This window comes from Suricata suricatta, chromosome 12 (assembly GCF_006229205.1).
Source record: "Suricata suricatta isolate VVHF042 chromosome 12, meerkat_22Aug2017_6uvM2_HiC, whole genome shotgun sequence".
Lineage (NCBI taxonomy): Eukaryota > Metazoa > Chordata > Mammalia > Carnivora > Herpestidae > Suricata > Suricata suricatta.
The window spans coordinates 11,839,412-11,851,418 of record NC_043711.1 but is presented as its reverse complement, the minus strand read 5'-3'; the positions used below and the strand labels follow the sequence as shown (position 1 = coordinate 11,851,418).

At 47.8% G+C, this 12,007-nt stretch overlaps 1 protein-coding gene across 3 annotated transcripts; it reads left to right on the top strand.

Moving 5' to 3' along the window:
* Positions 1–1,785: 1,785 nt before the first annotated feature.
* On the top strand, positions 1,786–8,544 carry CLEC4O (C-type lectin domain family 4 member O). 3 transcript variants are annotated; one of them, XM_029919092.1, is made up of 7 exons: positions 1,786–1,950; positions 2,288–2,395; positions 2,778–2,951; positions 3,048–3,137; positions 4,830–4,981; positions 5,883–5,986; positions 7,392–8,544. In XM_029919092.1, exons 1-7 carry the CDS (start codon positions 1,869–1,871, stop codon positions 7,528–7,530), a joined length of 849 nt encoding a protein of 282 aa, XP_029774952.1. In that variant the 5' UTR covers positions 1,786–1,868; the 3' UTR covers positions 7,531–8,544. The 3 variants fall into 3 exon arrangements, with proteins under 3 accessions (XP_029774952.1, XP_029774953.1, XP_029774954.1); XM_029919093.1 differs by having other exon boundaries at positions 1,788–1,950; positions 2,898–2,951; XM_029919094.1 differs by lacking the exon at positions 1,786–1,950 and adding an exon at positions 1,957–2,052.
* The last annotated feature ends 3,463 nt before the right edge of the window (positions 8,545–12,007 follow it).

The following is a 12,007-nucleotide window of genomic DNA, read 5'->3' as shown; positions in this document are numbered from 1 at the left end:
AAGTTGCTGTATATAGATCTTATTGGTTCATCTTCATTGATGTATGTTTTCAATAATGTGGATATAGCACAATTTATTCTTTTATTCTACTAAGATGGATATTTGATTATCCTCCATTTTGGCAATTACAAAAAAATTGTGATGAGCATTCTTCTACACCCCTCCCCATGCAAATAAGCACACGACTGCATTGGACATACCCCTACAAGTGTAACTCCAAGGGTACGTGTGTTCTCAGCCTTGTCGTCTGTGCTCAACTGTTTTCTAGAACTACTGCACCAGTGTACACTAACACCAGCCATGTAAGAATGTTCCAGTGGTCCATAGCTCCAGCCACACTTAGTGACAGACTTAAAGATTTGCCCCAATCTGATACACATGTAATCATATCTCCTTGTTATTTGTTTGTGTTTTCCTGATCGCATGCTTTTTCCTACTTAAAAAATTATCATGATTGCCTTGAAGCATGAGGAAACTCTCTGATATCCACTACTATGGTCATAGTTGTGTAAAATAGGTATGCATGTGGCTAAGGATTGCAATGCAATATGCAAAAGAGGTGGTAGGTTAGTTTCTTGAGGCTTTTGTAACAAAGTACAGCACACTGAGTGGCTCAAGCCACAGAAACTTATTGTCCACAGTTTGGGAGGATAGAAGTCCCAGATCAAGGCATCAGTAGATCGGTTCCTTCTGGAGAGTGTGAGGGAAGCATCTGTCCCAGCCTCTCTCAGTGCTGGCAATCTTTGGTGATCCTTGCCTTGTAGAAGCATCCCCTCGACCTCTGCTTTATCTTCATGTGGTATTCTCATCGCAGGCCAGTTACCGTTTTTTATAAGGACACCAGTCAAGTAGGATGACAGGGCCCACCTACTCCACATATCATAAGAGTATGATTTCCTCTTAACTGATTACAACGGCAACAACCCTATTTCCAAATAAGGACCTTTCTGAGTTCCTGGACGTTAGGGCTCTAATGCATAGATTTTGGGGGGCAGGGGTTACTATTCAACTCATGACAGACAGATGGCAGCTTCTCTTTCCTTTTTTTCAAGGGCACAGTACTGATGTGGCAACAGAGAAGAGAATAATGGGGAAAACTGCTTGGTGTCAGAAAGGCTTGATTTACACCCCAGCTGTGCTTTTTACTAGCCTTATGTTTTCACCAAGCTGTGCTTTGCATCTATCCTGTGTTGAAGAGTCACTATTTTGGGCAGTTTTTGTGGAGATGAAATGGGATAGAATGTATAAAGGGCATTTCATCGCGTTTGACAAACAGAGGGCAGTCAGTAAATGCCAACTCCTTCTTCCTTTGTCATTGCGTTATGTTTGACATTTTAAACCTTTAATAAATAGTTAATCAGCTAGCTAGCTAGTGGAATGCATGAATGAAGGCATGAATGCACACATGCATGCATGAATGAATGAATGGTACTGGGAAATGGCAGCCATCTCAGTAGCCAAGGAAAGAGTCACACAAATGATTTCTTAAAGCCCATGTCCATGCCTTACTGTGCAAATCTGGGATGACTGTTCACACAAAGCTGTTAGGAGCGGAGAGGGGTGATGGTGTGAGTACAGGGATTTGGATCTGATTCTGGGTTGTTTTGTGTCTTAACCCCCTTGGGCAGAGATCAAGTTTGCAAGGGAGGCTCTGTGCCTACTGCCTCTGCCCTTGGTGCCCAGGTCCCTTCCCCCATCAGATTACTCAATCACATGCCATCTAGAGATCTTGGGGCCCCACGCTGATCCAGGAAGGAAGACAAATGTGGGAGGGTTGAGGAGGAGGATGTTTCCTTCCAAGGGCTGGGTGGAGTCACCTGGAAAGCCCTGCCGGGCAGGGGCATTTCAGAGCCCAGTGAATTGCAGCCATGGCTGAAGCCAGGAACTTCCCCAACCCCAATGAGATCACAGCATTGAAAGCCAAACCCCTCCCGCAGCAGGGAAACACTGGTGAGTCAGGGAGCTGGGACAGGGGCCCTTTTCCTCGTCAGCAAGAGCTGGGTGCTGGATTTTCCGGATTCCCTCACAGGCTGGAAGAAGGAAATATCTGAGGTTTGAGTCTTTCTGAGGCCTTTTGCATCCCATCAGCCTTCACCATCATGACTTCTTATACTAGAGTGATAGGCTTCTTTTTCCAGCCTTTTCTGAGTCCTCCTGGTCCAGTGGCTCCAGTAGGGAACCCATAATAGCCCGGGGGATACAGTAGTTTCCTGCAGACTCTCTGAGGCATCTCAGGTGAGAGAATGTATATCCTTGGGGAGAGGGAGGCTGACCTTGTTTCCCCCAGGGCGATGGGGACAGACGTCCCAGGACAAGACCTGGAAGTATCTCTGCCTGGCCGTGTTCCTGATCCTGCTTCTCATGCTCATTATCCTCTGTGTGGTTCTGTCCAAAGGTAAGGTATCTGGGTCCACGGGGACAGGGTGACCTCAGGGAAGCAAGCACCCCGGCTTCCAACCTGCAAAGGCAGATCTGCTGGGCTGGTGCAGGGGTGGCTGGTCTGTGTCCCTAGTGGGATCATAATGGTAACAGAATGATGCTGACCCCCACCCCCAATCAGTCTAACAGGCATTTGGGGGCCTGCATAGGCTGAAGTCAGTCTGAGTTATTGGTGAATGTCTCCCTAAAGCTCATCCCTGAGCTGGACTTGAACTCCAGCCTCCCTGCTAAATAGTAGGGAATAAAAGTCCTGCCTTGTCACTAACTAGCTGGCTGCCTTAGACATTACCTCTCTGGGCCTCAGTTTCCTCATCTGAAAAATGGGCGGGACATTTCAGAGCTCCAGAATGCCTTTCCCTGGGAAAGGGAGAAAGCCTTGGCTCCTTGGGGCTTGGGGAACAGGGAGAGACCCCAGGGAGGTTCTGGAGTCTGGAACACCTACTTGCGCCTCTCCCCAGTCTTGAAGAAAACAAAGCAGGTGCAGTGGGAAGTCATTCAACTGAATGAAAAAGGTGAGTGCGGTTTGACATGGTCCATCTCCTGCCCCTTCACCATATCTCCTCTCTCTGCCAAGACTCTCACCAGACCTTTCTTTTTGGGTCTCCCAGTGACACAGGGACTGGGGGGTGCCAGGCACGACCTGGACTTTATCCGGGGTGAAATGTTCCGGCAAATGAAGGCTGTACTGGCGGGCAATGGTAAGGAGTGGGGGAGGGGCGGTGGAGAGGGAAGAGGCTGTGCTCTGGTCAGCACCTGCAACAGTGGGGCTTCTGACACATGGCTCCCAGAGGGGCGTCCCAATGCCAATGGCTCCACACAGCTTTCCAGAGAGTTCCAGTGACATCATCAGATCATACTTATAGTGGAGGGCTCCCAGGAAAACAAGACTTTTGAGACAACCAGATCTGGTCTGAGCTTGTGGTTGTACATGACCTTGGGCAGTCCGTTTAAACCACTCTGAACCTCAGTTTCCTCAACTGTAAAGTGGGGAGAAATTAACACTAGCTCCTTCAAGACAGACTCTCAGGACCCAGAGCCTTCACTCTCAAAAAACCACACCAGTGTGCTACCAAATGTGGTTGGTCACTTGCCACAGTGTAGATTTCTGGGGCCCGAATGAACAACACTATTGGATCGGATTCTACTGGAGGGCATGTTCTTGGCGCTACACACTTTTTATGTAACTTTTGTGTGGGTGGATGAGATATACTATACATACACTCAGTTCCTATTGTTCATGTAGCTGTGTTTTATAGAGTCCCTGCAAATGGTGAATTGGTGAATACTGAGTCATTGCTCTTGGGGGAAATAACAGCATTAGTTTTATTTGACCCTCTGGTCATAACATTTTGTCAAATGACCAGTACATCACCTTGTTTTTGGTGTGTTTCTGTATACATATAAAGTTTATTTATTTTTATTTTTTATTAAATTTTTAAAAAATTTTATTTATTTTTGAGAGAGACAGAGTGCAAGTGGAGGAGGGGCAGAGAGAGATGGAGACACAGAATCCGAAGCAGGCTCCAGGCTCCGAGCTGTCAGCACAGAGCCTGACATGGAGCTTGAACTCTTGAACTCTGAGATCATGACCTGAGCCAGTTGGACACTTAACTGACTGAGCCACCCGGGAGCCCCTAAAGTTTATTTTGAGAGAAAGAGAGGAAGAGAGAGAATACCAAGCAGGCTCTGTGCTTTCAGCACAGAGTCTGACCCATGACTCAATCCCAAGAACCAAGAGGTCATGGCCTCAACTCTGTGTGTGCGTTTGCTAATTGGATATAGACAAAGGCAGTGAGAGTTCTATCACTCCTGAGCCCTTACTGCTGAGCTCCCATTCAGCCCTCAGGAACCACATTTTCTAGTTATATATGTTTTCCTTTCAAGCACAGTTTCTTAAACTATGCACCATTGACATTTGAGGCTGAATGATTCTTTTCAGTGGGGGGAAACTGTCCTGTGCATTGTAGCATCCCTGACCTGACCCACCTGCTGGGACAACCCTCTCTGAGTTATGGCAACCAAAAAAGGTCTCCAGATGTTGCGCATTGTCCCCCCGGGAACGGAATCACCTCTGGTGATTGGTCTAGAGTTTCTTTAAGCAAATAAAAAATGTCAAAATACATGTCCCTGTATTTTACACAAAAGTAGGGTATTTTCACACTGCCCCTCGAGTCCCTTTTCCCCATCTCACAGGCTATCTGTAGCGTTTTCCTATTTCTGATGAGTTTCAATAATGAGGAGCACCATCTTGCCAGGTAGTGAGTTTCCAGTTGTTGGGTGTATTCAAGTGGAGGCCATTGGGAATGTGACCAGGGAGTGATGGGTGACACACTTCTTCCTTGTATGGAACACTGGACATGCCAGTTTGGCTAATGGCTCCATTCTCACAGAATCCTCATGTGAGCCTTGCCCCCTGGACTGGAAGTTCTTTCAGGGCTCCTGCTACTTTTTCTCCCTGGACAACCTCACCTGGACCCAGGCTAATGATTCTTGTGCCCAGAAGCAAGCTCACCTGGTTATCATCAACAGCCGAGCAGAACAGGTAGGAAAGGGAAGGCAGAATCTTAGTGGGTGAAGAGAGGGATTATACAATAGTTTGGGGAGTCATATTTCTGTCCCCTTTGGGATCTAGCACAAAACTCTTAGTATGGTTTTCAAGACCTGTCTCATCCTGTTTCAATTAGGTGAAGGATACTGAGATGGGATCATGCTATGACATGCAGGGAATGGACCCTGTGCACTGAGGTCCTACCTCCAAGCTCTGATTCATGTAGGTCCCTCTGTTGGAGTGGCCTTATTCTTGCTATCTGTGTGGAGAACTCCTACTCACCTGTCAAAACCCCAATACAAACACCCCTTCTCCATATTCTCTCATGACATCATCAGAGGCCTTCATCACAGAACTTCACACTGCATCAGGGTTGCCTGCTTATAAGTCTGGAGCTAGATCTAAATAATATCTGGCTCTCCTGGTCTAGGAACAAGGCTTGGTCCAAAGAAGGGAATCAAGAATGTCTTCTGAGTTGGGTTTCCAGCCAGACATATTCCTACAGCCTACAGATCAAACCTTTTGCTCTGATATGCATTGACCTTAGAAAAAGGTCACAACCAATATTTGTCCAATCTTTCTTTCTAGGTGCACATACCTCACACAGTCTGTTCTTTTGATCTTAAGAATATGCTAGGAGACGGAGACTCTATTCTTTCCATTGTCCAGAGGGAGAAACCAAGGGGTGGATAGTATGTCTGGGGCCATACAACATGCACATAGTAGGTCTGGAGTTCACATCAGGACACAGAGTGCTGTGCGCGGCTGCCTCTGTCAGCCTGCTCACCTGAAATCTCCTCTGCACCTTAGCCTTCCTCCAGTCCCCAGACACTCCAACTTCTGTCTTTTGAGCTCTGATGGAATTTTACCTCTCAGTGTGCCTTCTCCCATCTAGGACTTCCTGACGTCAACTGAACAGGTGACATCCTGGATCGGCCTCTTCAAAGAGGGCAAGAGAGGAAACCACAGGTGGACAGATGGCTCAACCCCCACCTACACGTGAGTCTCTTGTCTGCAATGCACAGGATATCCCTAACCACCCAAGACAGTCTTCCCCTAAGAGACCACCAGGGCTTTTAAAGAGCAATTTTATGACCACTCTGGATGTTCCCCTGTCATTCACTCACCATTTACCTGCAGCAACTCCCAAAACACAAGCCACCCTTTCTATCATGCCAGCCACTGTTATTTTATTACTTGGGAAGAGTGGTCCCAATGCTTGAAATTCAATGCCAAACTGGTTCTTTGTTGCAGGACTTTTCAGAGCCTTGAATGGGCCTATTCAAAACTATAATAATGTAGTATTTGCCAACTGTATGAGTCTCTTGTAGCCACTGTAACAAAGAGACACAAACTGGGTGGCTAAAACAACAGAAACTTATTCTTTCACCATTCTGGAGGACAGAGACCCAAACCAACATGTCAACAGGGCTACACTCCCTCCAAAGACTATAGGGGAGGGTCTTTTCCTGCCTTTTCCAGCTTCTGATGGCTCCAGTTGTTCCTTGGCTCATGGTCCCATCGCTTCAACCTTTGCCTCTGTGGTCACATAACTGTCTCCTCTCTCCTGTGTTTTCTCTCTTCTATCCCATTTAAGGACACTTATCATTGGATTTAGGACTCACTCACTCATTCCAGGATGATCCCATCTCAGTATCCTTCACCTAATTTAACATGCAAAGACTCCTTTCCCAAATAAGGTCACACTCACAGACATCAGGGGTTAGGATATGGGCATATCTTTTCAGCGGTGACAACATTGAACTCACTATACCTTCCTGACAATTACCTGCCTTTTCACACTCTTTGCTTTTGGACATTTCCATCTGCCAGCCTCACCTTTCCCTGTATGATAAACAGCTCTGGATGAGGCCAGGCCTGGGGAAGAATTCATCTCTTTGGCAAACTCATCTGCTGTCTGAGCACCTACCATATACTTTACATGCACTGGTCATCACATCCTCAGAATGTGGATGCAAATTTCTCTTTGCATAGGAGAAAAACAGAGGCTCAGATATTAAGACTGCTGCCCTGGTCACATAGACAGCAGGTGCAAGAGCTAGGATTTGGACAGGGTAAATGTGGCTTCAGGTGAGTGGGCCTCAGAGAAGGGGAGAGGGTCAGTGAGACGAAGCAGTCAGAGATAGTGACCCCAGAGCTTGGAGACCCCCAGCTTCTCTGAAGACTGTTGCCTGTTGCCACTCCCATTTGAGCTCAGCATCTCCACTTGGAAAAAATAAATGGGAAGGGGTTGACCAGATGACTACTGCAAGGTGGGCTCAATAAATGAGTCCCACTGGGGCCTCCAGAATCTCAGGGCCAGACCCTCACTCATCGAGAGCAGGGTCGGGGGACTCAGGCACTGGCTCATCTACTCAGGAATTCTGTGGGCTTCTCTTTACAGCAACTGGGAGTCCAAGGAGCTACGTGATAATGGAACTTCCCCAGCCTGCATGATGATACACAAATACGGATATTGGAGAAACTTCTCTTGTGAATCAGACAGATTTGCTTTCATTTGTGAGAGGCGGCAGGACTGCTAACCCATATACTCCACCTCTGGGACTGATGTAGAACCCTTGATACACAGCCTCAAGCCCCATCCCTGCCTTCTCTGGATTCTGGATTCACAGAGGCAACAATAGAGGACATTTCTCCAAAGCCTAGTGTCCTTTTCTTGGCATTGGGCTTGCTCACTATTTCATTTCCTGATTGCTGCTGAGTGGAAGAAATGCCCCAGAAGCCAGCTGGAGCCCATCCCTGCAGGAGGATGATAATTCTTAACTTCCATTAAATCCAGGCTTGGCCATGATCTCGGTTGGGCCAATGAAGTGTGATAGGAATTGACATGTGTCACTGTTAAGCAGGAACCTTAAGAGCCTCGTGTGGTTCTGCCATCTTTAGTTTTCTCTTGTCACAAGACCAGCTCTACCCAGAGAGGGTGGTTCCTTTAGAAATGGTCCTGCAGTGAAGAAGACCCCCTCAAGCAGAACGTCTGCTGACCCATAAACATGACCAAGAAGTGCAGTTCTGTGGCTGTCAGCCACTAAGGTCTTCAGGTCACTAGTTGTTATTGCAGCATACTTAACTTATGCTGACTGATACAGAGGACCAAGTTCCATTTCATAAAATCCCCAGATCTGGGGCTTTCTTCCAACACAAAAAGCCTAAAGCTGTGGATACCGGTTCCCTCAATTTCATTCAACATTACCATGACCTCAGCCAGCCTCTCCAGCTTCCTCTTCAGCATCTCCTGCCAGTCCAGTCTCCTCTCTGGTTCCCAGTGGGATTGTTGTAAGACAACCCCAAAGCCCCTTCACAGTCTGGCTACTTCCCTTTCTTCATGCCCTTCACACCTCCATGTGTTTGCTCTAACAGTTTTCTCTGCCTGGAATGCTCCCTGGCCCTGGCTTCCTGGGAGACACTTGTCCATCCTTCATTGGGCCCAAATCAACTCGTACTATCTCTGTGGTTTATTAAGCTTATTAACTTTGCGATTATGATTTATGTTGTATGGTGAGTCTTTATCCCATTAAAAAAATCCTTCATTCCCTTCATTGTGTCTGGCCATATCTGCTAATTCTAAAACCTATGTGAATTTCCTCCACATCTGTAATCCTGGATTCTTGAGGCCAAGATCTGTGAGAAAGTGCAGGCATCAGGTATTAGGATTAGGCATGGCCATTCCCTGCACCTGCCGTAGGCTTGCTTACTTATGCATGTGTCACTCATGACTAGATAGACATGGCACAGGAAAGTTAAGGTCTGTCCAAATAATTGTTCTCCAACAAGCGTCATTTTGAATTAGGTAAAATAGCAGTTTGGTCTGGCCCTTGCTATCTCTCTCTTTAGAATCTGAAACCGTGTGGGGATGAGATGCATTCCTGTATCCGTGTGGCAGAAAAGAGAAAAATAAAATGTGATCCTCATCCAGGACCATGGAGATGCATTGCAGAAGCTAGGAGTGGCTTCCTGCTCTTTGTTCAGGAAGTTTAGCTGAAGTTCAGCTATTTAAAAAAATGCAATAGCCAGGTTGACCAGATGTCTCACGATGATTTGGCAAAGTGGATCAAACCATGTGCTTTCTCCAGATGCATTTTGTGATTGATTTATTTAGTAAAAACTCACAAATACCTATAATATGGCAGAAACCGTGATTAAGAACCAGGGGGGTGGACACACCTATCACCAGGGTACTTTGTTGGGGGTTTGCAGTTTATGACAGAGGGAGCTGATAGAACCGGTGCAGAGGGCAAGATGGAATCACTCACGTCAGGCAGTAATTTACATCAAGCAGGGCCACACACAGCCAAGGGCATTGCTGTTCAGACTGGATACCCCAAACCAGCACAAGCTGATGGTTTCCAGAACTGGAAACCAGCTGAGCCAAAAGAGGTCTGCTAAGGCCAGAGACTGATTAAATTCTGTTTTAAAAGGGAGTATCTTTGCGGCAAACTGTCAGTCTTTCCAGACGCTGCCCCTTTCACATCTGACTGCATCAAAAAGGCAGTTGCTCACAAAAGGGCTGCCTGATTGATCTTTGAACATAACAGAGATCCTTCGCTGCTTCAACATAATAGGCAGCGAGGGCAGGGAGCTGACCCAGCCCAGACTGGAGCTCATCCCAGCTGCGAGCTCACAGACTGACTTTGCATTAGGTTTGTTAACGTCTTAGCCCTTGCGATGCCTTGTCTGTTGCGTGACTTTTTCTTGTGCTTTGCTTTGTGTGGCATGAATGAAGCCAAGTTAAACATGTAGTAAAATGTCACGGAGTTTGGAATCCTGAACCTGCTTTACGATTATGTTAAGCTTGCCTCAGGACTGAATAAAGCTGACAAGGTGGAGACACACACAACATGCGTACGTGCCTCCATAGCGTGCTCGTGACGGGAGGTTTGAACAAACAACAGTGGGACCTGAACCTCGCTGGGGAAGGGTCCAAATCCAGGAAAATAGTTTCAGCACAGCCCACCTGACTCTGGTATAAGATCCGTTTATTTGTTGGCTCCCAGGCTACAGCTGGTCCAAGAAATGCAGGACAAATCCATTTCCTTGAAATTAGCATTTTGCTTGTGTGACTGTGTAACTCATATTTGCATAAGCTAGTTACTCCTCCTGAGAAGGTAAACCCCGGAAGAACCTCATCTTGCTTGCTCTGTGTTTGAATTCTAGAGCCTGGAATGCAGTTATCTTTCAATGAGGTTTGGTGAATGAACAGACGGGTAAGTTCCAAAGGCATGGGGCCAGGAGGTGGACGGACTTCCCCAGGCTTCATTCATTCTATTCAGCCTTCTACAGGACTCTCATGAATGACAAAATAATAGTATCTAGCACTTCCTGAACATTTGCTAAGTGCCAGACCGTGTATATATTAGGCAGATGCTGTGACTATTCGCCTCCCCGTGGGTTCCCAGGATTTCCACCTGAGTCTGTCTGATGTGAATCAGTGCCCCGAGGCACAAAATCTCTCCTTGACTATGAATCTGTGCTTAAGAACCTAAAGGGAACTGAACAGTTCACACTGGCGGCCAGCTAGTCTGTTTAAAGTAGTAAATTATGGGCCCCAGAGAATTCACTGGAAGCAATGTCCTGGGGTAGCAGGTGATTAGTAGGATTGCCTGAACTCACTGTCCCCAGCCCCACCCCATGTGTTTAGAGCTCATCAGCCAAGGCCCCTGGGCACACTTCCTGGAGGACACAGAGAGGCGAACAGTCGGACCCATCAGGAGTCAGTTAATGGCATTAAAGAGCACCCTGGGACCCATTCCCTGCACAACCTGCCAACCCCCTTGGCATACCAATCCCTGGAAGCCAGGATGGGGTTCATTACCGAATAAGTCACAGGACTTCAAGTGACAGCTGGGGACTCATTAAAAGTTGGCTCACAATTCCCCACTCTCCACTTCACTTGTGGAAATTAGAGTCCCTGCGGACCAGCCACAGAGCCGCAGGCAGTGAGATCTGATGCACCACTCGGGGCGAAGGTGGAGACAGAGCCACCGACTCACCCCACTCTGGAGAACTGGTCCCCAGAGAGTGTTCTGACTTAGGTTCAAGCCCTAACTTGGCCATTCGATTAGCATCAAGAGAGACACGTGGGAACTGGAGGTGACATTCCCCTCCCCCACGCCACAAGACTCCCAGAGCTGCAAACAGACAAACGTTGGGGTCCGGGGCAGCAGGACTCAAGCATGCAAAGTCCCTGGTACGGGGCGCGAGGCTGTGATCGCTCCACACTGCTGACCACGCGGGTGGAGGGCTCCAGGGCTCCAGGGGCGGCTGAGAATTCCGCTTCCAGAATGCTCACTGCACTGTTACACACACAACCTGACCAACCGTGCCCTCCTTCTCCACGGGACTGGCAGCTCTGAGAGGGCAGGACCCATCTGAACAAGCAAGCAGTGTGGTCCCCAGCCAGCACTCAATAGGTGTTCAATAAAACTGGCTGAGAAAACAAACTAGCCTCTCACTATGACCCTAGGGAAAGTCCGCGTGCTGCAAGACCCCACTGAGTTGTGAATGGCTATTCGCCGATTTATCTGAAATTCACTGACGTCACAGCCAGTATCCCTCTTGTAAAATGTGTGTCAGCTAATGCCTCTTGGGGTTATGGGTGATGTACTCTGTAACCTGACCCCTATCCGCATCTTAGGCCATTTTGAGCCACTCACCCCTCCTTGCTGCCCAAGACCCTGTCATGTTGGCTTTACTCTGCTCCTTGGATGGACAACTATTTTCCCACCTCAGGTCCTTTGCACATGCCGTCCCCTCTGCCGTGGTACCCTTTCCTCTCGCTCTGCCCCTGGAACCAAATGTCTCAGCCAAAACATCACTTTGTCCAGGAACCCGCCCCCATGCCCACCCCCAGCTTCCCCGCTCTCTGTGGATTAGGTTTCTGGGCTCTTACAGCCAATCGCCTTCCTTTCCTCGAACTCCTCACCCTCTTGTCTAAATTCAGTTACTCATCATCCACCTCATCCTTCTACTGTAATGTTCATGGGGGCAGCTACGCCAGCCCTC